Source organism: Panthera tigris, chromosome B3 (assembly GCF_018350195.1).
Source record: "Panthera tigris isolate Pti1 chromosome B3, P.tigris_Pti1_mat1.1, whole genome shotgun sequence".
Taxonomy (NCBI): domain Eukaryota; kingdom Metazoa; phylum Chordata; class Mammalia; order Carnivora; family Felidae; genus Panthera; species Panthera tigris.
Genome location: NC_056665.1, coordinates 620,929 through 646,552, shown reverse-complemented (window position 1 = coordinate 646,552; position 25,624 = coordinate 620,929). Strand labels below are relative to the sequence as shown.

Genomic DNA, 25,624 nt, shown 5'->3' with positions numbered 1-25,624 from the left:
GGGCGGACCGAGCGCACACGGAGCACTGCTCCCTTCTGGGGGGCCTGGGAAGGGCCGGAAGTCTGAAGGACTCGGCTCTGGACCCCTCCCCACCGGATTCCGGTTCTCCCACAAAATCAGCCTGGGAAAGGTAAGCAAATGACTGGGAACACGTCCCGCTGGCCCAAGAAGAGCTCCGTCTGTGAGCAGCTACGCAATCGTACCAAAACCCAACCACTGCCCGGCCGACCTCCTGCGGGGAGCCCTCGACGACCGTCACAAGGTCTCCCCAATGCTGCAGCAGTCACAGGATTATCACACAGACCACAGACGTCTGGCTCCGGGCCACATGCAAATCGGTCCTGCACATACAGGACCCCTCCTGTTCGCTTACTCTGGGAAGATGCCACCCCCGTCCCCCAGAATCAAGACACCGGCAGGCATCCCACCTTCACGCCCAGTGCTGAATCCTGCAGCCAAACACGGCTTCTCTGCAAAGGTTTTCCAAAGGCATCGGGTGCTAGACTATTTTTCAAGTCCCGATACTATAGTTTCTTAAATGCATGGAAAAACTATCGCCACATCTGCAGGAAAAGCATAACCTTACAGTACAGCAGATGCTCTTGAGATACTCGCTGATGACCACACAGACACTGAGACAGGAGCATCCGGTCACACCGAGCATCTGCGACACACCTCACTCCCCTGAATGCTGGGGAGGCAGTGCTCCCAGACAGTCTCTGCCCACGGCCACGTACCCTGGTAGGACACAGCATCGGCACTCCAATACCCGAACTCCAATACCCACCTCCAGGAGCGACAGCACCGAACCTCTGTCTGCTCAGGGTTTCCGGAGCGGCCTGGTGAGCTACAGCTTATCTGGGAAATTGTGGGATCCGCAGGCTCCCCAGGGATGGTCCTGGCCTCTTCCCACCCAGGGGGCCTCGCACGTCACCGACCGCTGCAGGCCGGGTATTTAGGGGCTTAAGGGGCGCGAGTTAGAAGCGTCGCCATCCATACTGCGCTCACTCTGCGACAGCTGAGGACTGGACCTCGGGGATGTAGGCAGATGCCCACCCCGGTGTCACCCAGACCCTACCGCATAAACCTCTAAGAGAAATGATGGTTCCTAATTAAGCCCCACTTCGAGAGTCATTTCTACAATAACAGGGTTCTTTGCTTTCCTTGGAGGGATTTCGCTCTGATCAGACAGGAAGACTGAAACCCAGCGGCTGATGGGTAAAGGCGCCCGAACAAGGACACCTGTCCGCCCCTCCGAAGCCTCGGTGAGCACTTGGTGTCCACACCTCAACCCCGGACGCGTTCGGCCCTCCTCTTCTCGGGGAAACGGCCACGTCCAAAGGGGAAGGAAACTGGTAACGTGCATACGAGCAGATAAAGGGGAACAGAAGAGAATTTGGTGAAGGTAGATTTGGGAATGTTCTAGCAAAGGCAGTCCACGGGGTGGGGCAGCTTCCCAGACCCCGCTGCCCCCAAAATGCGGTGCTTAAGAAGCACAGGGCAACCGTATCTCCAGCCTCACAATTCAAACCTTCCTGCCAGCGTGGGACATAAACGCTTCAACCCTTACTACGCAGACTAGATAATCGTCCAACGTACCTAGATGAAAATATCAGACACGACCCAACCACCAGTGTGGAAGAGGAAAAAACAAGGTTGAACCCCTGCTGAAAACTGCCGGTTCCTGTGGCCTCGGCCCCAAAGGCCTCCCCTGCCAAACGCTGTGCCCCCCCCATCTCCCTGGCTGACACCTGGCCCTCGTTGGCATTCCCCCGTCATTACCTTCCCCCTCCACCCCTGCAAGTCTTTCCCAGCGCCCCCCAAACACACACTGGGACCCCTGTCCCCTCCACAGTGTGCAGCACTGGTTGGTGTTATCCGTATCTCCCCACCATCCAGAAAGCCCCACGGGGACAGGACTTGTTTTGTTCAGCTGAGCCCCCAGGGCCTAAGCAGAGGGAACGAGTGAGTGGACGAGAAGTGCCCCAGGCCCTCCTAAAACAGGAGGTTCAAGCAACCCCAGCCCAGGGCCACCCCCAGCCCACCGCCTATTTTCATACACCTATGAGCCGGGAATGGTTTTTACACTTTTAAATGGTTGGGGGAAAAAGACAGAAAGAACATATTTTGCGACATGTGAAAATCACATGAAATTCAAATCTCAGTGCACAGATAAAAATTATAGAAATGCTGCCACGCTCGCTTTTTGGTTGTTTCTGTCCCATGAGAGTGAAGCAGTCAGAAAAACAGCATGGTTATGAGACCTAAAATATTTACTCTGTGGCCTTGTCATTAAAACCTTCCCCCTCCAACTACACCAGCTCCTCAGAGTCCAGCCACGGACAGGAAACACGACAGACCGAAAATCGGGACCAGCCGGAATCGGGGCGAGGCTCTCTGAAGAGCGGACGCCTGTCGTATTCGTGGGTGCTGCACGCCACGACAGTCAGCTCGCCTGAGGGGTCTGGCTCACCCTTCCAGAGGGCCGAGGCCTGCCCCCAAACCAGAAGGTGATCCCCTTCTATGCTTTCACTCCACAGACGTCTGCCTGGGCACCTACTCTGCGGGCAGCGTCCGCGAGGGGAGGATACAAACATCAGGAAATGGGGTGCAGGCCACGCCGTGGGCGGTGGGTCAGAGGAAGCCACGGTGACATCACACGATGACACAGCACCTGCTTCTCAGGAGCTTATTAACTGGGAGACCGAGACGAACCCATGAGAAGTCAGGTCTTGATAAAACAGCTAAATGACACTTTAAGACCGCCGAGCGGACCTCTAGGGCCCGACAGCCAAGCGGAACCATTCAGCCCAGAAGGCCGGTTCAGCGCCTCCATTCTGTGTGGGACACACCAGGCTCCCCCGAGCTAACACATGCCTGTCATTAAGCCGAGAGCGGTTTCAACACCAGAGAAATGTGCATCCTTCCCACAAAAGCGGGTTAAGAATAAGGACGCATGCCTGTGTAGTTGCGTGTGATTCAGAAACCGACACCACGTCCGTTTGAGCGCCAAACAGCTCCAAGAAAGGGGCCCAGGGAGGGGATGCGTCTGCTGGCAGTCTGGTGATGCCCGGAGCGCCCCAGGCTGCAGAGACCTGGCGGAGGAGAGGGGCTCCTGCTCTGTTCTACCCGCAGTCAGTCCTCCCTGCGCGCCAGCTCGCTGCACAACTGTCCCCTGCACCGGGGAGAGGCCTCCAGCACACCAGACTCGCCGGCCCCAGAAGCATCGGCCTCTGCCTGACCACTGTACCAACTCCCAAGTGCAGAATGTTCCCGGTGCCTTTTTACTACATGAAAAAGGGAGAAATCAAATGCAGTAAAGGGAAAACCACTACACCTTATCTAATCCCAAACGACTGGTATTCAAAGTCAAAGAAGGTACACCTGTCAGAACAGATAACACAATTAGAGATTCTGCATTTTGAACACTCAACTATTCCCGGAGTCTCTACTTTCAAAGAGGGTCTGAGTCTAGCCTTCAATCTCAGGCAAATCACAGCCCCTCTCTGGCCTCCATTCCCTGTAAAATCTGTAAAATAAGGCGCTGGATCAGATCCCTGAATTCAGGAATAGAGAAGTTTAGCAAGAAATTCCAGTATCAGCTTTCATTAAGACTCAAGCAGTAAAACATTCTGAAAAAGCCAGCGAAACCACAGCTTTGCCAGAGAGGGCTGACAGATGCTTTAGAACAAGAAACACATGATAACACAGTAAGCAAACTGCTGATTTTTCTTTTCCTCAACTCATCTGTCAAAAGAAACGGTATCTGTAAAATGATACCCAACCAGCCGAAGCCAAAGCCTCCTCACTAACCTGAGGCTCCCCTCTGCAAGTCAGAGGCTCCCCCATGGCCGAGGACCCTGAAACGAAGCATCAGCACTTACAGGAGTCAGTTCTCGGACCTGAAAAGCGGGAGGAACATAAATTACTAATTTCCACTTTTACCACCACAGAAGTTTTACGCCCGCAGCTCAAAAGTTATCACTATACAATAAAATTCCTCCTCCAAGTGAGCCCCTGCTCTGGAACCCGGCCTTGCCTGTGTCTCCGTTCCCACTGTTTTTGTAAGGCAGACCCTCAGCTTTACAGATTCGTCACAGTCGGTGATCCACACGAAATCCACATCAAAACTCATTTCCTTCTTTAAAATACTCTGAATGCACACAAAGGTGGACAGAATACCGTAAGAAGCACGGTGCACCCACCACCCGTCCTAGACATAAACACGGCAAGGGGTAAACTCCGTCCTGAGCCCGGGGCTCATCACCCCACGCGGCTCCCCACTCACCACACAGACATCTGCGTGACCTTTTCAACCAGTCCGTAAACGGTACCGTCTGTGTGCAACCATTCTGTAACCTTTTCTTGCTCAGTTTCACGAGCCAAGCGTGTCGACAGCTGTTTCTTTACGTTCACTGCTGCATAATACTCTGTTTCATGACCATACCACGTATTTGGCCACGGACACTGCTGGTTTCACGTGGCTGCCGCGTGGTGCCCGCTCTGCGCCGGCCATTTCCCACGACATTTCCCGAACGCTCACAACTCGAGGAAGGGGAGACTCTCGCTGGACTGAAAAGGACACTGGGACAGACGGGTGGCGTAAGCCGCCCAGCACAAGCGCACGGCAGTCCCGGGCGAGTTCCAGACCACTCACCTCTCCCACCACAGTCTTCAGGCTCAACCTCAAAGCCCCACTCAGGTCCACACCGACATTTATTCGCATTTTTCTAAGTGACAAACCTCACAGAGGACTCGGAAGTCCGCCAAGACAATCTGAAAGAGGACGCTCTATTTCGTTCTTCAGCAAACAATCCCACAGTAAACGCATCTGACGCAGGGCCGCCCGCACGCAGTGAGGACAAGCCTTTCTCTGGCACAAGTCCGGGTGCTCCTGGAGTCATTCCCAAGTTTATACAAACGGTTTCTAAGTCAGCCTGAGCTGAACTGCAGCCCTGCCTGGCTTCCTCTGGAGGAACAGGCCGTCTGCACCCACTTGGAGCGGTGTGGAAGGGCCTGGAAGAACCCAGGACGCAGAGTCTGCTTGAACCGCAACAGCTGAGCTGAGGCGGCTCTGAGAATGGCTCCAGCTCCAGCTCCAGCTGCTGCCGGCTCGGCTCGAGGTCCGGCAACAGCTGTGCGCTCACCAGGCCCAGGGACTCCGCAAGGCCCCCGCCGCTCTGCACTTGGCCGGGCCGGCGCAGCCCTGCTGCTCCGCGACACGGAAGACGGTTGAGGGTGGGGGCTCGGGGAGGGGGGCGGGGGGAGGGGGGCGGGGGCCGAGGCCAGGAAGGAGATGCGGGCTTCAGCAGCAGGGCCCCCGGGACCTGAGGGCGGGGAGGCCCGTGCGTCTCCCACCCCGTCTCGGCTACAAGATTAAGGAAGCCTTGCTCGGGCGGACCCGGTTAAAGCAACCCCTTCCCACCTCTCCCCAGAAAACAGGCTCCGCCACTCTCGGGCTGTGCGACCCCGACAGAGCGCCCCTGCCCGCCAGGAGGGGCTGCAGTGAGTGACCTCTAAGGGCCCCGCCGCCCCCGACTGTGTGCCGCGCGAGGGCAACCGGCGGATCCCACTCAACCCCACGCCCCACGAGGGAGACGCACCGTTACCCCCACGTCACAAGAGAGGCAGCGGAGGCACAGAGGGGTCGTAAGCCAGGCCAGTCAAGGAGCCCTCAGTCGCGAACTCCCGGGAGGGCGCGGGGAGCCCAAGAGAGCGGCGGGGGCGAAGGACGGGTCCGGGCACTGCGCAGCCCGCAGCCCCAAGCCCGGGTCCGCTGGGCCCCGGGGCGGGCGGGGAAGGGAGGGACGTGGGCGCCAGGGGCGGGGAGGGCCGGGGACGCCCGGGACGGGGGCGGTAGGGGAGGGGACTCCAGGGACGGGCGGGCGTAGGGGAGGGACGGGGGCGCCCGCGCCGGGGTCGCCAGGGAGGGACGGGGGCGCCGGGGGCGGGGGCCGGGAAGCGACCGGGGTGCCGGAGGGGCGGGGGCGCACTCCCACCTTGAGCACCGTGACGGCGCCCGCGCTGTGCACCTGGAAGTGCGCGGGCGGCTCGGCGCCGGGTTCGGCCGCGTCGTCGGGGCCCTGGTAGCTGAAGCAGGCGTCCGCGATGTCTAGGTGGCCGAGGGGCAGCGCGTCCTGCGGGCTCTTGAAGTAATAGAGGTAGCAGCGGCGCGCGTCGAACACGAACCAGCGGCTGCGGTAGCCGCGCAGCGGGCCCTTGCCCGACAGCTTCTGCAGGTAGCCGCACAGCCGCGCCGGCCCCGCCGCCGCGCCCTCCCGCTCCTCCTCCTCGGCCCGCGCCCCGGGCCCCGGCATCGCCGCCCAGCCGCCGCCGCCGCCGCCGCCGCCGCCGCCCCGGCTTCGCGCGCCCCCGTCAGCGCGCCCCCGCGCCGCCCCCGCGCGCCCCGCCCCGCCGCTGCGCACGGCCCGCGGGCGCGCAAGGCCGCCTGGGACTTGTAGTTCGCCGCCCCCGCCGCCCCCGCCGACTCCGTCCCCGCCCCAGCGAGCGTGGCGGTCCCCGACCCGACCCCGTGGGGAGCTCGCGTCTTGCGCGGGGGCACGAGGGCCGCGGCACCTGCCCCGGGCCGCCTGTGCGCGCCATTCGCCCGGGGCCCGCAGCACCTGCGGGAGGGGCCGGGGTGCGGGGAGGCGGCCGACGGCGGGAGTTGGGGCGGGGAGGGGGGGGGGGCGCCCTGGGGAACGGTCGCGGAGGGCGGGGCGGCCCGGCAGAGGCCACGACCGTGCAGACCGGCCGCCGCCAGAAGAGAGGAAGCGTGAGAAACGACGAGACCCTGCCGGTGGCGACAACGTGGACCCAAGGCCCTCGTGTACAAACTGAAAGACACACAGAGACACAACGTCGGAGCAGAGAAGAATCTGGCGCTCGCCGGAGGGGGGCGGGGATGGGGGTGTCCAGGCTTCCAGGTGCAGCTCAGGGAACAGTCGGTGCTGATGTAGTAGCGACTCCGGCGGGTCACTGTCGTGCACCTGAGACCAGTGGAGCACGTGTGCCAAGTGCACTTCCGCTGAAAGAGGAAGGTAATAGCCGAGTTTCTGAAAGGGCCAACTCAAAGCAAATACCGCGCCGTCTTCCTTCCGCGTTTTTTTACATAGGTCCGTTAACAGACTCAGCGGACTGCTGAGCCTTCTGAGATGGGCAGGGCACCACCAGTTTCCGGGAAGAGAGAGCTCAGCCAGCCAGACATGCCCCCTACCTTCACTGTTCCGGGACATAGCTTTGGTGGGCACCCCCCACCCCCACCCCAAGGATCTGCCCGGCGTGGCCCCCACCTTCATGCCCTGGGTTCTTTCTCTTTGAGCACAAAACACAGGTGTTGAGGGTGATCTCTGGAGCCAGACTGATGGGATCCGTCTTCTAGCTCTGCTACTAACCAGAGGTGTGACCTTGGGCGAGTTACTTGACCTCCCTGAGTCTCAGCTTCTTCACCCAGGGAATGGGGATAATACAGTTCGTACTACTGTCCTTGTGAGGGTTACAGGAGAAATGCACAGCAAAGTGCTCAGCACGTGCCTAGCACATAGTAGGCCCTCCATAGGTCCCAGCTGTCATTACTATCGTTGTATAGTGAACACGACTGTCCTAAGCAGCGTCTGAGAGGGCAGTCCCGCAGCAGACCGGCCAGCATGGGGGAGGTGAGAGAGCAGGAGTGGGATGGGCCACACTGTGGAGTCGGGGAACCAAGCTCCAACTGGGCCTCGCCCTATGGGTGAGAGGGGCAGTGACTGATGGGCTTGCAGGGTGAGGCGGCAGTGTGGGACGCGACCAGGAAATCCTATGGGAAAGGGACCGGCTGGGAGTGCTGGATCCTACTAGATCCGCGTGGCTGCAGGAGGCACAGGGAAGAGCAGGGGACAGCCACTGTCCTCAGCCCTGTGGGCCAATTCTGCAAATGTGGGGTGGCCGTGGCCTGCGGCAGAGACAGAGTTCTGCGAAGCATGAGGAAGGCCCCCTCCCGGGAACAGGGCTGAGCCCCCAGCCGGACAGACGGGACCCGACCCGGTCGGCCTCTGTGACCCGCTGAGCGTGACCGTCCCGCACCAGAGCCTCCACTCCCTCCCACGTCACCCGTGGGGGAGCAGTGGTGCCCTGTTCCTTGTGCGGGGCCACACCCCACACCGCAGCGAACATGTTCCAATGCCCCACGTCCTATAATAAACTTTGCTCCAAAAACCTTTGAAGGAATTTTTATAATTGTGATCTCGATGTTGTCTGACCGTGAGGAATCCATTTTAGTTTATGTTTGACCAACAATTTCTTGGCGATCGTGGTGTCTGTGTGGGCACCCTGGCGAGTGAGAGAAATCCAGCCTACACATGGTTTTCCAAGGGGGTGACATTTTTTAAAGTTTTTTAAGTCATCTCTACACCCAACCCGGGGCTCAAACTCACGACCCCAAGATCAACAATGACTCGCTCCACCGGCCGAGCTGGCCAGGCGCCCCAGGAGTGACGTTTTTATGATTACTGTGATGCTGACATAATGTCACGCTTTGTAGACATCTAATGAAGTGTTTATTAATTTGGATTTTGCTCCTCTTGGGTTTTGGAGCTCGGGTATATTTGTCCTCGGCTACAGACAGTTCGTGGGCCCCTTGAAAGCCACAGAGCCGGGCACTGGGCCTGCAGAGTCTAGGGAGCGAAGTGCCCTGTCCAGGCCCAGAATGTGGCCCTGTGCGGGGAGTGGGGAGTGCTCAGCCTCACCCTGAATCCCCTTGAGGGGCCAAGTGGCCACAACATCTCAGCAGAGTCCCTGGGGAAGTGGCCGGAGCCTCCAGGACCAACCCCAACACGCTCTCGACGCCCCCCCCCCCTCCAGACCTCTCCCAGGCCACTGGCCCTGCACACTGTCTCACGGCCGCTCTGCTCTACCGTGCTGGTTTTCCACTAACAAACCCCGCGTCGTGTCAGGCCTCGTTCCTGAGGGCCTCAAGCTGAAGGGCTGCAGGATGGAGCCCCTCCCGCGTCCTGCGGCACCTCCCCCACCCTCCACGTGCACAGTTTTTACAGTTTATGTAAAATGCTGAACCAGACCCTCCCCCCTCCGAAGGCCTTCCTACATGGAGACTCTGGGGCCAGTTCCCTTCTTTTCTAACCAGCAACCCACCCCCCCCCCCCCTGCTGGCTCCTGATTTCTCCCTTGGAGCCCTTTTTTGAAAGGACATTTTGCAGTTCCCAGAGTCTCTGAGATTGCGTATCAATGTCCTGTTGGGCAGGGGGCAGCCTTCCGCGGCCTGCATCCCTCCCCTGTGTGTAGGACAGGCGTGCTTGGCGCCTCTTGGAGCCCAGTGACCAGAGGAAGTGGCCAGCCCAGGAGGAAGTGGCTGCTGTTTACCGAAAAGGGGAAATTTGGGCAGTGAACTTGCTCCCACATGGCCAGCCTCTGGGCAAGCCCCGGGAGAACACACAGCCAGTGATTCATCCTGGGCCCGTTTCCTTCGAGAGGGATGGGGTGAGAGGCCCAGCCACGCAGAGCCTCTGCGCCTCTCAGACCCCAGAGATGCCAGCCAGCCGCAGGAGGAGTTCGCGGTCCAGTGGGGAGTCCAGAAAGGAAAGTAGGCTTCACCACCTGGCATGCTGTGTGTCCTTAGACACGTGTGTGCCCTCTCTGGGCTGCGGGTACGTTTCCCACCCGTACCACGAGGGGCCCTGTCCTGCCTGCTAGGAAATGATCAGTGGCCCGAGGCACAGCCGTGAGGCCTGTGGTCTACCTCCCGTAGCTCCCCGGGCCAGACGGCACAGATGGGGCACCCCTGTCCCTGAGGCATAGAGCACAGAGATGGGTCTATTATTTGGAGGTCAGGCACTGTCTCTGTAGGGCCTTGTTAACCCCAGAGCATGTCTGGAGGAAGCTGTCCTGGTCGGGGAGGGGACTGGAGCTCACAGGCCAGGGGGCGGTGCCGGAGAGGGAACAGGAAGAACGGGGCAGGCAGGCGGCAGAGCAGAGGCTGCAGTGACCAGGGAACAGCCCCCTCCCCACCCCACAGGGAGACCCCCGCTGGGAAGAAGGCTGCTGTCCACATGCTCCCACTAGGTCTCGTGCCTCCTGCCCTGATAGGGCCAGTGGGAGGGGGCCAAAGTAAGGGAGGGGCCGTGTGACTCCGGGCGTATCACCCGCCTGCCTGTGCCTTGGTTTCCTCATCTGCAGGATGGGGCCAGCTGTGGCGTTTACCTCCTAGAGCTGTCGTACGCTTAAGTTAACAAACGTGGAGTGCTCGGCACAGCATCCAGTGCTCAGTGAGTCCCCAGGGTGGTGGCTACTTCAACAAGTCTCCAGCCCCGGCTCCTTGCCTCCACCTCCCACGGGTGCTGGCCCCGGGTGGGCAGGGGGGCCAAAGAGACAGGAGCCCCGCCAGGGACCCTCTGAGCCCGGATTTGCAGACTCTGGCTTCCAGGAGGCCTCGTTTCCCTACCAAATGGGCAGGCAAATCTCCACACGTTGTGGTTCCCTTTCCCGGAGGGCGGGCACCTGGGGCGCTGGCCACCCTCCCAGCCCCCGGGGGGGCCAGGGCACCAGGGCTCAGACAGGCGGAGGCCCGGGAGCCCGTGGAGGGCAGAGAGTTGGCAGGGGCTGGGGCCTGCACAGGAGTTAGGGGGAGTCACACAGCCCAGGGAGCAGGTGAGGACTGGACCCCGGTGGGGCAGGGAGGGAGGCCGTGCCGGCAGAGGCCCCGGGTCCTTCCTGTTTCCTGTCCTGCTCCTCAGCCTGGCTCTGTGCTCGGGACCCGGGCCCACCTGCCTTCGGGGCTCCTCTCCCCAGGCCCCCTGCCCTCAGATTCCACCCCCCTCCTCACACAACTTCTAGGCACCGAATTCTCTGCCTGTGGGGCCCGCCTGGGCGGTGGGGGCATTTCAAGTGACCACTCGAAGAGGGGCTGTTCGAACAGAGTTCAGACACCACCCTGATTCAGTGAAGGGGCCTCCAAAAGGAGTTTAAGAGATGCTCACGCAAGCCAAGCACTGAGGAGCCAGGAGCTGGGAGGGAGCCCCCTGAAGACAGGGTGTGATGACAGGCAGTAAGGAGACCCCGAAAGAGCCTATCTGGACTTTCTTTTGTATTTTGAAGTTTGAAATATTGGCTAAATATCTATTAATTTTGATTCGATGCATTGTTGAGGTGCGCACAGAGTTTGAGTAGCAGGGCAAGAGCCCCGGGCGGGGGCAGTGGCAGAAGCAAGGGGGGGCGGGCAGGCGGGTGCAGCCTGTCTGTCTCTAGTCCCGGGTCTCAGTTTCCTGTCTTCACAGTGGGGACAAGCAGGCTCCGTCATCCACGTCTAGTGCCTGAGGCAAACGTGAAATCGTGTGTGCTTGTATTTGACGTGCCTGGCGCACAGTAGGGACTCAAGCATCCTTACAGACCCACTGTCGGGCTGTTGTCCCAGCTGTGGGGGAGGGGGCAGGTGTCCTGTGTGCCAGGCCCCAGGGCAGCCATCTGGCCTCCGAGGCAGTAGCACAAGTGTTCTTTTTTTTTTTTTTAATGTTTTTATTTTTATTTTTGAGACAGAGACAGACAGAGCGTGAAGGGGCAGAGAGAGAGAGAGAGACACAGAATCCGAAGCAGGCTCCAGGCTCCGAGCTGTCGGCACAGAGCCCGACGTGGGGCCCGAACTCACGGACTGCGAGATCATGACCTGAGCCGAAGTCAGACGCTTAACTGACCGAGCCACCCAGGTGCCCCACCATCGTTTTTTGTTTTTTTTTTTAATGTTTTAATTATTTTAGAGAGAGAGAGACAGACCATAAAAGGGGGAGGTGCAGGCAGAAAGGGAGACACAGAATCCAAAGCAGGCTCCAGGCTCTGAGCTGTCAGCACAGAGCCCGACGCGGGGCTTGAACCCATGAACTGCGAGATCGTGACCTGGGCTGAAGTCAGACGCCTAACCGACTGAGCCCCCCAGGCGCCCCAACAAGCGTTCTTAACATGTGCTCTTAGAGCCCTGCTCTTGCCGGTGGGCCCTAAGCTGGCCTCGCGCTGGCTGTCCCTTACTCAGGCCTCACGAGCACACAGCATGCAAATCCTGCAGATTTTCATTTTTGTGCCGGGCTCACAACTCCTCACTGGGGAGGCCAGATAATCTATAGAGAAATTAACTCGTCTTTGCCGTGAAAACTGACAGTCGACGGGGAAGCCCGCTGGTCTGAGGGGGTTTCCCTTCCCTCTGGGTGGTCAGGAGGCCACAGCTCGGTGGTCAGGAGCCCACAGCAGGGGCTTGTGGAGCAGGTGCGCTGGCCGTGCCCTTAAGACCGTGGGAGGCCCGAGGCGCTCTTGGGAATCCTCATATCACTTCGTAGCAAATGTGTCTAATTTTGTAATGGCAGTCACATTTTACATGATAAACTGTGTGTAAACATATACACATATTTCTTTTGCTTTGAGCTTTTGGGAAAATATTATGTTTATGAATTTGCTTTGGAAAGATGTGGCTTTGAGAATTCATTGAACTGACAACTGGTGATGATGTCTTGGCAGTTTTCCCACACACTCGGGGACTCTGGTGGGGTCAGATAATCTGACCCCCAAACCCTCATCGAATGCGATGAACCTTCCATGAATATTCCATCGCATAGACATTTACTCACACACGTGTTCATTGTGACTTTACAACTTTCTCTTGGGACTTCAGAGCCTGTTTTGGGTTAGAGGTGTTTCCTCATTCGGGTCACAGACGTTTTTGGTTTTTTTGCTTTTTTTTTTTTTAATTTGTTTTAATTAAAAAAAATTTTTTTAACATTTATTCATTTTTGAGAGACAGGGAGAGACAGAGCATGAGCAGGGGAGGGGCAGAGAGAAAGGGAGACACAGAATCTGAAGCAGCTCCAGACTCCCAGCTGTCAGCACAGAGCCTGACACGGGGCTCAAACCCACAAGCTGTGAGATCATGACCTGAGCCGAGGTCGGACGCTCAACCGACTGAGCCACCCAGGTGCCCCAGGTTACAGACGTTTTTATAGGCCCTTGTCAGGTTCCCAGTGCTCGGCCAGCGTGCTGTGGGTACAGCCGAGCTGCCCGTGTGGGGTGGGAGGGTGGCCGGAATGGCATCTCTGGGTACCCCCCCACCCCCACCCCAGTAGCTGTGCAGAAAGAAACTTGCTCAGCTGCACCGAGGGGCCGGAAACACTCATAGTGACAGTGGTGACCCCTCCGGATCCGCAGCAGCCCCTACCCCAGTTTTCCTTGCAAGCCAGCAGCCGCACAATGACTAAGCTTGAAAATATTACCCATTCATCTACCCGTTCATTCAGCGTTACCAAGGGTTAATGAATCCAGCCCTCAAAGAAGGCAATCGAGTTGGCGACATCTATCAGCACTCCAAATGCAAGCGCCCTCTGAACGGAGGGACCCCACTGGCGGGAAGGCATCCGTGGGTGTTCTCACTCTTGTGCGGTCAAGTCCGTGCTGCAAATAGGAGCGCCTTAGAAACCACCAGATGGCCTCCTGTGGGGGCGGGTTACAAAACTTACAGTGCGAGGAAACTGTAGCTGCCCCACGAGTCCTCTTGCAGCCGAGCTCCCAGGTACAGAATTAACATGTTTTACAAAGCAAACCTCTGGACATACACTAAGCACCGTGTACACCCTGCCCTTTATGTAAGAGAGGAGACGTACATACAGACTTGGTCGCGCACAGAGAAACCCAGGAAGGACGGTCAGGAAAGGGTAGCGCCTTTGGGGTCGAGGAGGACCCGGGCACAACGGCATTTAATGCTAGGGGGGGAAATGTTTTTATGGATACTTTTTAATATATTAAAAAAAATTTTTTTTCAATGTTTATATTTGAGACAGTGAGAGACAGAGTGTGAGTAGGGGGAGGGGCAGAGACAGAGGGAGACACAGAATCCGAAGCAGGCTCCGGGCTCCGAGCTGTCAGCCCCGATGCGGGGCTCGAACCGACTAGCTGAGCCCCCGGCTCATAACCCGAGCCGAAGTCAGACACTCGACCGCCTGAGCCACCCAGGCATGCCAACTTTTTAATATTTTTTTTTATTTTTTAAAGGCATGTGGGTGTATCATGCATCGGAATAATAATTTAAAACATGCCTGTTGAGCGTCTAACCGTAGCCAGGCCCGTTCTCGGCACAGAGGAGAGTGGAGACTGAGGCAGACAATTTGAGAAGAAAGAAAACGGCCTGTTTGTTCTCCACCCCCTCGTGTTAGGGAGCAAATCTGTGCCCACTGCCAGGATATCAAGGGTGTGAAAACGGCCACGCGCATGACCAGGATTCCCTGAAAGGCCTCGCTGGCATCCCGTTCCCAGTACGTGGACTCACGGAGGGTTGGTGTGGGGTCCTCAGGTGGAACGGCCGGGCAGACCTGGGGGTGGCCTCCCAGGAGGGTGAGCTAGGCCCCCGCAGGCAGGAGTCACTTCCTGGATGGCCCATGAGCATCCCTGGGTCCTACGGGAGGAGCATGACCCGGGGAGGAGAGCCCAGCACGGGGAGGTTTTGATCAGACAGACAGACGTGGCTTTGGAAGACTCCCCAGCCGACAGATGCAGCTGCCTTCCTGCTGCCCTGTCACCTGGATCGGCCTCTGAGTCCCCAAACCCTGCTGGGTGGGCTTCTCCCCTCCGTCGTTGATAGAGACGCCGAGCGGGGAGGTTAAGCACCCCCTCAAGGCCAAAGAGCCAGCAAGGGGCCAGGGTCCTAGGCCCGTCAGTGTGACCCTAGAGCCTGTGCCCCTCAGGGCACCCCGGGGAGGGGGACTGTAAGGGGCAGGGCCACGCCAGGGTCACCTCTGTGCCTGGCCCGGCCCAAAGGTAAGCACAGGTCAGGGCGGAGGGCGGGGGGGGGGGGGGGGGCAAGGCTGAGCAGTGGGGTGCGAAGCACCATCAGAGATCACCCACCCCAGTCCTTCGGGGGGCTCCTGGTGCCGCCAGACCTGGGCCCGGGGTTCCTCTGGGCACAGACACAGGCTCCCAGCTGTTTGCCTGACTTGAGAACCCTGGCCCCGGCCCCTCTGTCACAAACCGCCTTTGTCTTCTCATGCAAACGACCAGGTTCTGCTCACCAGGGTGTCCCGCCTGAAAGGGAGGTGGGAAGGCAGAACCTGATGGAAAATTATAGAGACACATTTCTTTGCATTTGAATACTTGCAGGGCTCCGCTCCGGCGGTAAACCCCAGCTTCCTTCACCTTTGCTGAGCCCCGGGCCCCCTCGGTGTCCGGGGAAGGCCGCACGCTTCTTCTCGGAAAAGTGTCTTCAAACACGCGTAGTAAAATACGTAGCATTAGGGTGGAGATCAATTACCCTGGAATAGGGTTGGTGAAATATCTGTGGTGTAGAAACGACGTGTTTCTTTATTAGCGTGTTAAAACACAAGATCCGGTGTCGGGTCCGACTACTATCATTTTGACGCAACGAGGAGAAACATCCAGCGTCTCCAGATGTCTGCGGTAGCTGGACGGGCAAATGTCTCGTCATTTCTGTTGGTGACAAAGTCACAGGTGATGTGAGCACGAATGAGCCTTGTTCTCTGCACTAGTCATGGGAGAAATTGCTGAATTTCAGTTAGAGATTAGGGAAAATAAAGATATAATCCACACACCGCCCCCCCCCCCGCCCCCCGTCCCCATGTAGAAAATTTTCGTCCTTGGGATTTCCATTCTGAGCCCAGTATTTTCCAGGCTTGTATCTGTGGCAGGAGGACCGGTTAGAACTACCTGCGTGCCTGTGTGGGTCCCGGGCCTCCTGGCTGGAGCCTCGCTATCAAGGCTGGAAATTAACTGTTCCTGAAGGTGATGTGCCCAGTAGCTGACCCTCCGGAAGCACTTGGTGGGGCCGGTGCGCCTGTCCCTGGGAAGAGGACACGCCCTGTGGATGTCTCTTCATGATGAGGATTCCCTGAAAGGCCTCGCTGGGGGGCCTGGGGGGACACCCCAGGGGGGGCGACTGGACCGCCTGGCACCCTTTCTGTGGACGTGGAAACGGAGACTCCGAGATGGGGGGGGGGGGGAGTTTCACGACTGTGTGCGTCACACGGCCGCCAGAGGCTTTTGATCTTGACTTGGGATGAGCACGTGGAGCTCTAACAACCGCGATTCAGAGCCGTGAGGTCAGGGCACGCTCACGGTCAAAGTAGCGGCTGGTTCCGTCTCTTTCCGAGACTCCCAGCACCATCACTGGGACTTTGCTCGTCCACCTTCCCGCCGCGGGAGCGTTGGCCCTGCTGCAGAGGCAACGCTGCAGCCCAGCGAAGGTCAATCCCTTGCTCAGGGTCCCACGGCCGGAACATAAACGGCAGAGGGCCAGACCCGGGGTGCAGAGATCCAGGAACCACAGGGGGACACGTTGCGGTCACGCGGCGCCCAGACCCAGGGAAGGATGCCAGTGGCTCCTGGCCACTCCTTGCGCCTCCTGGCCACGAGCTCCCCCAGGCAGCCGCTGTCCCCGCGTCTGCCACCGCCTTGCAGCGCCGTCTGGATTTGAATGTCCACGTGTGTCACCTTAACCGTCTGTCCTCACGACCCCGCAAAGAGCGGCTGCTGCTTCTGCTCGCATTTTACACGCGACGAAATGGAGCTCCCTCCCTGCAGCAACGTAGTCGCGAAGGGCCTGGGGTCTCGTGGAGGTAGGACCCCCAACCTGGAGCCTCTCCCTGGGGCTGGCCCTGTGCACCTGCTGCCCGGATGTCGAGCAGGCCTGGGTTTCCGCCGTGGGGCTCAGGATCACGCGAGGGATTCACGGATGAGCAGGTATCCTGTACCCTAACCTCCTCCTGGCCCTTCCAGGGGGCCCGTCTACACCAGAGGCCCCTCGGCTCCCCGACATGAGCCTCCGGCAAAGACCCTCCTCATCCCTCTGCTGGCGAGCAGCGTCTCTCCCCGGGCACCTGCCCGCTCCGGGGCCTCCCCCCGGGCAAGGCTCCTGCGGCCCCCGCCCCTGTCCCTACCCCCATCTGAGCAGTGCGAGCCCCTCCTCCCTCTCCCTCGTCATCGGGATGCACACTACCCCCCACAGCACATTCTCTATGTGGACCCCTCAGGTCTCCGTCCCACCCTCCCGCCCCAGCTAGAATATACGTGCCAGGAGGGTGAAATGCTGTTTGGGGCACGACTTTATGCCCACAGCCCAGGGTTCGTGCACACGGTAGACACTCAATAAATCTTGAGTGGAAGGAGATTAATCAGCACAGAACTTCACCAAAACACAAGTGGCCTCCATGAGGGAGAGGGAACTAGAATTTAGTTCCACTGCCCAGCTAATAATGGTGGCTGGGCTGAGGACGTCGGCCAGGGCAGAGACTGGAGGTTGGGGGCGAGGGGCCAGGAAGTCTGAGGTCTCCTCCCCTATCCACCACCCCCCGCTCACTACTAATGTGACCAGGTGTCCGCCCCAGAGTCAGGAAGGAGAGCCGGCCAGAGGTGACAATAGGGCTCCTGTGCGGCGGGCGGCGGGGAGGGCAGGGACTCAGGCAAATGAGCGGGGCGCGCAGATATAGAGGCGTGTGGGCGGTCTGCACTCTGCTTCCAGGGGGTGCTGGCCACGATGGAGGGTGGCCTGAAGCAGCCCGGCCAGGGGAAGGGGCCCAAAGAGGTGGGGGACAGCCAGGCCCTGGCCAAGCTGCAGGAGCTGGCCTGGACGTGGTTCATGGAGACACAGGCGCCCCTCATTCTGCACGACGGAGCCCTGCCCCCCTGGTTTCACGGATTCGTCACCCGCAAGTAAGGCTGCCCCGACCACATGCCCAGCAAGACCCACAGCCCCTTGGGGCCACTAGAGTGGTCTGGGGGCCCTGGGACAAGCCTGGCTCCTGGGTCCGCTCCTGGGGGCAAGGTGGGGGGCACGCCGGCCCCCACTCTGACCGAGAGGCAGGTGCAGGGTGAGTGCAGACCGGGCCCAGAGAACCGGGTGAGTGACCGGGGGCCGTGTCACCCATCCCCCAACCAGAACACTGCTCATAAGGAGGCCGACAGAGCCATTTGGGGTGGGGGTCGTCCCGGGCAAACCTGGACGTGCCCTCACTCTGGAATAAAGGCTGCAGTGTGGGATCTGCAAGCTGCCAGAGCAGGAAAGGAGGGACAGCAGTCCAGCCTGGCCGTCCCACAGCACACACCGGCCAGCAGCCCTCGGGGGTCCCGACTCAACTTAGCCCTCTGCGGTCCCCGTCTTGAAATGCTTACTTTTTGAGCAAGGGGATCCACACTTTCTTTTTTAATTTTTTTAAATGTTTATTTTTTGAGAGAGAGGCAGAGCATGAACAGGGGAGGGTCAGAGAGAGGGAGACACAGAACCTGAAACAGGCTCCAGGCTCTGAGCTGTCAGCACAGAGCCCGACACGAGGCTTGAACTCACAAACCACGAGATCATGACCTGAGCCCACGTCGGATGCTTAACTGACAGAGCCCCCAGGCACCCCGGGGCTCCGCATTTTCCTTCAGCGCTGGGCTGGGTAAAACCTGCAGTAGGCCTTCACAGAGTAGGCACTCAGTATCTGGGGAGCAAGTGGTCTACCTACTGCCAAGACAGAAGATAGCTGGAATTTTCCACCACGTCTCCGAAATACTTGGCACCGTTCAGGAATACCCAGAGCTGCCTAGGGCTGGAAGGGACATGCAGGGGAGACGAGGACCTAGGGGTTGCTGTTGTGACCAGGCTCCAGACATAATAGCACCTCGTCCCTGCAGAAACTTCTTGTGTAGTGCACAACGTGCACAACGGTACAGAGTGGTCCTGTGGCAGGGAGCTCCCCGAAACTAAAGATCTCTAGCTATATGGATTCATTCTTACCACAGAGCCATTCAGGTGGAGAGTGGGTGGCCAGGGTCAGCGGCTATTGTGCCTGCCAGTGAGGCTGCAGTGGAGGGTGGTGCATGGCGATGGGGGCGGTGGGGTCGGGACTCCAACCCAGCCCAAGAGTAAGTCTTGAGTTTGCCTGACTGAGCCGGGACAGAGCTCAGTCCCAGACGAAGGTCTGAGAGAGCCTTCTACAGAGGGTTGGAGGGGTGTGCGCTGGGTCTGGAGCCCAAGGGCATGGCCAGCAGGGACTCTGAGGCAGGCCCGGGGCCAGCCAGCCGGAAGGGCACAGGCCCCGGTTAACTGCACATCCTCTGCCCAGGCAGACGGAGAAGCTGCTTGGGGACAAAGCTCTGGGCTCCTTCCTCATCCGCCTCAGCGACCGGGCCACCAGCTACATCTTGTCCTACAGGTAGGAGAGGAGCCGTCTGTGAGGCCCCCGCAACGCGGCCATGCAGATAATCACAGGGGCCCGACAGGCCACAGGGCTCGGCTTTCCCCGGGCGCGGGTCTCCCACCCTGTCCGCCGATCACAGGCTCAGCGGACGTTTCCTGAGCAGCACTGGCCCTAGGAGGCAGCCCCGGCCTTCAAAGGGAGCGGACTGGGAGCAGGAGAGAGCGTCCCCTGGGGGGGGCTGGGGGGCTTCCCGGAAGTGAAGCTTGAGCCATCTGCCAGGGATGAAAGAGGGTACGATGGGAGTCCAGGAGGGCCTTTCCAGCCGATGGGGCCGCACGTGCAAAGGTACAGGGGCAGGGGAGACTGCGGGCTTGGGGGAGGCGCGGTGGCCGGGGTGGCAGGGCGCAGGCTCCTGTGGAGGGGGGCTCACACGGTTCGAGGGCTCTCCGGCCAGCCTGCGCGGGGAGGCCCAAGCGCCCTGTGAGATGACGAGGGCTGGGCTACGGTACAGGAGAGGGGGCAGGACAGCCAGGACGGAGCGGAGATGGTGACATCAGACCCGGTCCGGAGAGGAGGTTGGGTGGGGGAAGGCAGGAAGAGAGAAGTCCCCTCCCCCGGTCAGGAAGGGGGGGCCAGGGCTCCAGGGCCAACCTCAGAGGCCTGGGATCAGATTCAAAATTATCGCCTGCTCAGACCGCTGCACCTCAGATCCTAACCTTGCCTCTGCGCCTCTGTTTCTTCATCTGTAAAATGGGAACATTGTAGTATCTTCTTTGTAGGATTGCCGAACGTGTTGGATGAGTTTATACGTTGAACAGTGCTTGGAACATCGTAAGGACTAAATAAACATCAGTCATTATTAAGACACTATTATTCTACGTGCCCAGTACTACGCTAAGTACTTTGAAACACGTGAGCTCAGCAGTTTTCAAATGTCTTTTTAGCATCAAGGCTCTTTTTTCCAAACATGATCTTTGGTGGACTCAGCTCTGGGAATGGATCGATCCGCGGAGCACCACACGGTCCAGAAACAGTCCCACACATTCAGTCGCCTGATGTACAGCAGTTCTGTGGGGAAGGCAGTAAGTGGTGGGGAAGCAACTAGATATCCAGCCAGAAAGCAAGGGCCCGCCCATCCCACACCGCACGCGAAAACTAATTCTAGACGGACCACAGATCCCGGTGAGAAAAGCAAAATAGTACATTTCTCTTTTTTCTAAGTTTATTTATTTATTTTGAGAGAAAGAGCTTGTGTGAGCGAGCAGGGGAGGGGCAGAGGGAGAGGGAGAGAGAAAGAGAAAGAGAGAGAGAGAGAGAGAGAGAGAATCCCAAGCAGGCTCCATGATTTCAACACAGAGCCCAACGTGGGGCTCAGACTCACAAACCATGAGATCATGACCTGAGCCCAAATCACGAGTTGGACGCTCACCCGACTGAGCCGCCCAGGTGCCCCAAAACAGTACGATCCTAAAAGAAAACAGGAAACTTTTTCAAGACTTTGAGAAAGGCAAACAATTCTTAAGACACAAAGCTACTAACCATAAAAGAGAAGGTTGATAAATCAGATTTCTTTAAAACTGAGTCTTTTGTTAATCAAAAGATGTCATTAAGTGAATAAGGGACAAACCAGAGTGTTGGAGAAGTTATGTATTGTATTACATGTATCTAACAAAGGACTCGTACCGGAATATATCAAGAGCTCCCGCAAATCAATAAGACGAAGACAATATGATAAAGGCAAAAGACTTGACAGGCGCTTCACAAAAGAGGATACGCCAAGGACCATAATGTGTCGGCATTCAGCAGCATCAGTGACAGGGAGATACAAACGGAACCCACAACGAAGGGCTACAAGGGAAGGACGGGGGTGCTGGCCCCACCAGCATACTCCTTGGTGTATTCCCAGCATAAGTGAGCGCACACGTTCGCCAAAACACACGTAAAACAATGTCCACGGCAGCTGTATGTATAGCACCCCCAATCTGGAAAGGACCCAAACGTCCACCAGCATAATGGGTAGATTGTGGATCTTTTCATTAAATGGAATACTACACATCGGTGGGGGAGGAAGGAAGCTAATTCCACCCGGACATGAACCAATCTCAAAGATACCATGTTGAGTCAAAGAAGAAAAACTGATTCCATTTATGTGAAGTTCCACGACCCGCAAACTGATCTCTGACGGCGGGGTCGGGGCCCAGGCTGGAAGGGGGCAGGAGGGGGGTCTCTGGGGAGCTGGACGTGTTTCCGGTTTTGCTCTGGGTGCCGGTCCCTTGGGCGTGTTCACGTGTGGAAATCCGTCGCTGCCCACGGTTGGGACATGGGTGTGTGTCGCTGTAGAATTATCCTTCCATGAAAGAGGACAGGAGGGGGGCAGGTTTTTACAGGCTGGATTGGGGGTGGGGCCGGAGCCCCATCTTTACAGCGGGGACGGGAGGGGGGGGGACGGACAAGTGAGGCTGAGTGTGTGTGTGCCCAGGGTCGGACCTTGTCTTAAGACTTTGTCCATCACAGAACTTCTGGTATTGATTTTAATTTTCTAGAATATTGCCTTACTGGTTATTTTGATTACGGAGCTTTGTGGTGACTCTTCAAATTCTGCACCCCAGTGAGTGCCCCCCGCCCTGCTGCTGGAGCAGGCTCAGGCACTCTCCAGGGGTGCAGACCCTGCACGGCCACCTGCCAGCCTGGGCAGTCTGCCCTGAAGCCCCCACCCCGCGCCCTCCCGGCCCACAGCCCCAGGTCACATGTGCTTGTGTTGCAGGGGCAGTGACCGCTGTCGGCACTTTGTCATCAACCAGCTCCCCGACCGGCGCTACCTCGTCTCGGGGGACACGTGCAGCCACGGCACGCTGGCCGAGCTTGTGCGCCATTACCAGGAGGTCCGGTTTGAGCCATTTGGGGAGACCCTGTCTGCTGCCTGCCCCCGGGTACGCACTCCTCTCCTCCTGAGTGGGGGCGGTGGGGCAGGGACCTGGCCTGGGGTGTCCACCGCGGGGGCACATGACTGCACTCGCCTTCCCCACTCACTGCCATCCAGGGGCACTCGGTGCCGGCTCGGGGTCCCTATTTGGAAAGGGGAGACCATCCCACCTGAGGTCAGGGGCCTGGTGAGCACATGGCAATCTCCGGCAGGAGGCTGGAGGCCGGCCAGGGGTGCGTGACCACACGCCTGCTGTGCCCCCACCACCCCAGCCGGAGGACAGCGATCTGTACGATGCCATCACCCCTGGCCTGGAAAATCCGCCTGCCACGGCGTCCGCCCCGAGGGGCCCAGTCGACGCTGCCAGCCCCTGCCCCTGTCCAAAGCCATCCGTGTCCTTCCTCCACACGAAGAAGAACCTGGACGTGAGTTCCCGCAGCTTCTCTGAGGACAAATGCATGGCGGTGAGGAGCCTCTCGGGGCGGGGCTGTGCCCGTGTCCCCAGGCCCAGCCCTTGGGCTGCGGGGTGTGAGAGCCAGGCCCGGAGCAGTGCGGGCTCACCCACGCCAGGGCCTGCTTCCGGCCAGCCGGATGTGTTCAAGCCTCGGCTGGGTCTTTCTAGCTGTGTGCCTCAGTTTACCATTCCTAAGGTCCCCTGAGGCTTGAATGAGAAAATGAGTAAGAAGTGCCCGAAAGGAGGCCCCTGGGGGGCTCAGTCAGTTGAGCATCTGACTTTGGCTCAGGTCGTGATCTCACGGTTGGTGGGTTTTTGAGCCCCGCATCTGGCCCTGTGCTGTCAGTGCAGAACCTGCTCGGGATCCTCTCTCTCTCTCTCCCTCTCTCTCTGCCCTTCCCCCTCCCCTCTCTCTCGAAAATATTTTTAAAAATTTATATACAAAAAAAATGCCTGAAAATTCCTCTAAACTGTAGGGGAGGTGCCTTTACCTCCTGAGAGGGGCTCAGGGAGGTTTTCCTCCTACACAGATCACAGCACACCCCAGGCCTGAGGCCTTCCCCAGGGTCCGTGGGGGCCTCAGCAGGGCTCCTGCACCCCCGCCCTCTTCTCGCTCTTGTCCAGCCTCACTGGCCTGTGGATCTTCCCCGATCACACCAACCTCGCTCCTACCTCAGGGCCTTTGCGCTTGCTGTGCCCTTGCCGCAATGTCCTTCCTGCAGATGCCTGCAGCTCGCACTCCATTCCCTGCTTGCATGCCATCTTTCCAGAAAGCCCAGAGGCTGCCCTGCCCACCCGTCATTGTGCCCATCCCATTACCCTGCCTCACTCTTCTTCGTCCCACCGATCCTGACCCGACAGTCGATCATCTCGTGGCCTGTTATCGTGAGTCAGTCGTATTAGATGACGTAACAGGGTGGGTCGTTGCCCGTCTCCCAGCTTAGAGTGGGAATGCTCGCCACGAAGTCCTTGGCACCTGGGACAGTGTGTGGCACACAGTTTGCTCAGTAAACGTTGGTGGAATAAATACCCAAATGACGGACTCGGGGGTGGTCTGTTCTAGAGGGAGGGAGCGGCGCGTGAGCGGGCTCAGGGGCTCTGAGGGACCAGTGGACCACTGTGCAGGGAGGACAGGGCAGGACGAGTCTGGGCGTCGACGGCAGGCCTCGGATGCCAAGGCAGAGGCCAGACTCAGGAGTACGGGGGCGGCGGGGACCTGAATGGCGACGAACGCCGACACACAGCAGGCAGGCCGAGCCAGTGCGGGGCTCTCAGCTTGTCCGAGACAGTCTTCCGCTCACCTGAGGGCATCTTAGCGACAAGGCCACCTGCAAGACGCCCAGTTTCTTTTCTGTCTCCCCAGGTCCCTGTCAGGGTGCCTCCCCTCCCTGAGAGGAGTGCCCTCCTTCTGGACGAGTCTTTCGGAAGCCCCAACGACATCATCTACTCAGACCTGAGGAAGATGAACCAGGCACGGCCAGGCCTGGGCGCGGAGGTGTCCAGCAGGCACGGCCCGGGCCCAGTTGGCAGCCTGGCTTGCTCCCCAGGCGAGGGGCCCCCGAGGAGACGCTCGGATGGAGGCCGGGACAGGCCTGACGGCCCAGGGCCCGCCCTCTCCGGGGTGAGCCCGGACCGGGGTCCTGTGGTGCCTCCCACTTCCCGGGGCTACCTCCCGGCCCCCCCTTCTGAGGCCCTAGGATCCTCTGCTGCCACCTGGAGCCAGGCGTCTCCAACGCTGAGCCACAGGGCTCAGCCCTGCTCCCAGGACAGCCCGGCAGACGCCTACGAGCTCCTACAGACGGCAGGTCCCCCACCAGAGCCCGGCAACGTGCCAGACCAAGAAGGCGGCACCCGGGCACCGGCCCCAGTTTGCTGGGGCAGCTCAGCCGGGCCCCCACGTCCCGGAACGGGCGCCCCGTCCAGCAAGCTGCCAGGATCCACAGTCTACGGTTACGGGAGCCTCTCGGGGGCCCCGGGGCTCCCCGAGCCCAGAAACACCTGTGAACAAATCCCAGCAGCCAGGAGCAAGGAGACCGGACGGGCACACAAGGTGGGCTCCGTGGTGGGAGGGGGTGGCCGCCAGCCCCTGCTGGTGAGAGGGACCCGTGGCCCTCATGCGTGAGCAGCTCAGGTCACTGCGACTGCCCAGAGGGACCCAGAGTTTTCCAGCTCTGTCATATGCTCACAGGTGCTCGTTTGAATGTAAGGTGGGGGGTCTCTGGGCCCTTCCGAGGTCCTCCTCTACAGACCAGGTTTCCCTGTCCAGGCCACTGCCGGGGTCTCAGAGCCTGTGAGAGGTAGATTGGGAGCTGCGCCCCCCACCCCCACCCCACATATCCTGGGACCCAGGTCACCCAGGGCGGGGCCCTGACTCTCCCGGGACCACAGACCTTGCCAGTGGGCAGGCCCTCTAGGAATCCCGTGGCAGCTCCCCCCACCCCTGCAAAGTCCCACACCCTCTCTGGTCCCTGTTGGTGCCACGGACACCCCCACACTACCCCCCCCCCCGGGGACTGGCCTGGCCGCACCCCAGCTCTGGGAGACCCCTTCCTCCCCTCAGCCACAAGGGACAGACCCTTCATCCAGAACCGGGGACTGGAGGTGGGATTTGGGGCACCGTGCGGCCTTCCCTGGGCTGGGGCCCCAGTCTGCAATCAGCAGGCCGTGCCGGGCCTCCCCCTGTCCAGGGGCCCCGGGCTCCAGCATCTTCTCCCTCTTTGCAGCCCGACAAGCACCGGAGGATCTTCTTCACAGACAAGAAGCACAGAGCCTGAGGAGTGCCCGCCGGGGGGCTTCCCGGGGAGCCCGCGGCCCACCCCCGCCTCCCCAGCGCCCCCCACCGGCCCCAAGAGGGGTGAAGGCCCGGGAGGTGGGGGACTGACCACAGGTAGGGTCAGCACCCCCATCCCCAAGGTGAGCACCCTGAGGCCTGGGCTCGCTGACCGGCCCGCCCCTCCCCCCACCCCGCTGACCGTCACCGAGCACGCGGCCAGCCCTGCGCTGGGGCGGCCGTTCTGTCGGGCTGAGCAAGGCCACGCGGTTGTTCCTGAGGCCCAAGCCGGTTCCCTCCTGTGGCCCCGTCAGCAGAAAGGGGTGGCC

The 25,624-nt window shown here is 59.6% G+C and overlaps 2 protein-coding genes across 7 annotated transcripts in view; one reads left to right on the top strand and one right to left on the bottom strand.

The window, feature by feature from the left end:
- TBC1D2B (TBC1 domain family member 2B) overlaps positions 1–6,317 on the bottom strand; it is a 65,490-nt gene extending 59,173 nt beyond the window's left edge. The window contains exons 1-3 of one of the 6 annotated variants that reach the window (XM_042987851.1): positions 4,289–4,632; positions 4,040–4,153; positions 3,814–3,902 (exon numbers count right to left, since the gene is read on the bottom strand). In XM_042987851.1, coding sequence (XP_042843785.1) covers positions 3,814–3,849 — 36 coding nt within the window. In that variant the 5' untranslated portion in view covers positions 3,850–3,902; positions 4,040–4,153; positions 4,289–4,632. Of the gene's footprint in view, positions 1–3,813; positions 3,903–4,039; positions 4,154–4,288; positions 4,633–5,425; positions 5,502–5,999 lie in introns of those variants that run through there. The other 5 variants (XM_042987852.1, XM_042987850.1, XM_042987854.1 and 2 more) reach the window with 5 other exon arrangements.
- An 11,186-nt stretch (positions 6,318–17,503) lies between these two features.
- Positions 17,504–25,299, top strand: SH2D7 (SH2 domain containing 7). The gene is made up of 6 exons (XM_042987649.1): positions 17,504–17,679; positions 19,074–19,163; positions 21,913–22,078; positions 22,344–22,535; positions 23,889–24,575; positions 25,249–25,299. Exons 1-6 carry the CDS (start codon positions 17,504–17,506, stop codon positions 25,297–25,299), a joined length of 1,362 nt encoding a protein of 453 aa, XP_042843583.1.
- The last annotated feature ends 325 nt before the right edge of the window (positions 25,300–25,624 follow it).

Coding starts and splice junctions, on each gene's coding strand:
- SH2D7 (XM_042987649.1), top strand. CDS start 17,504: ATGGAGGGTGGCCTGAAGCAGCCCGGCCAGGGGAAGGGGCCCAAAGAG. Junction 17,680..19,073: donor CACGGATTCGTCACCCGCAA/GTAAGGCTGCCC, acceptor TCCTCTGCCCAG/GCAGACGGAGAAGCTGCTTG. Junction 19,164..21,912: donor AGCTACATCTTGTCCTACAG/GTAGGAGAGGAG, acceptor CTTGTGTTGCAG/GGGCAGTGACCGCTGTCGGC.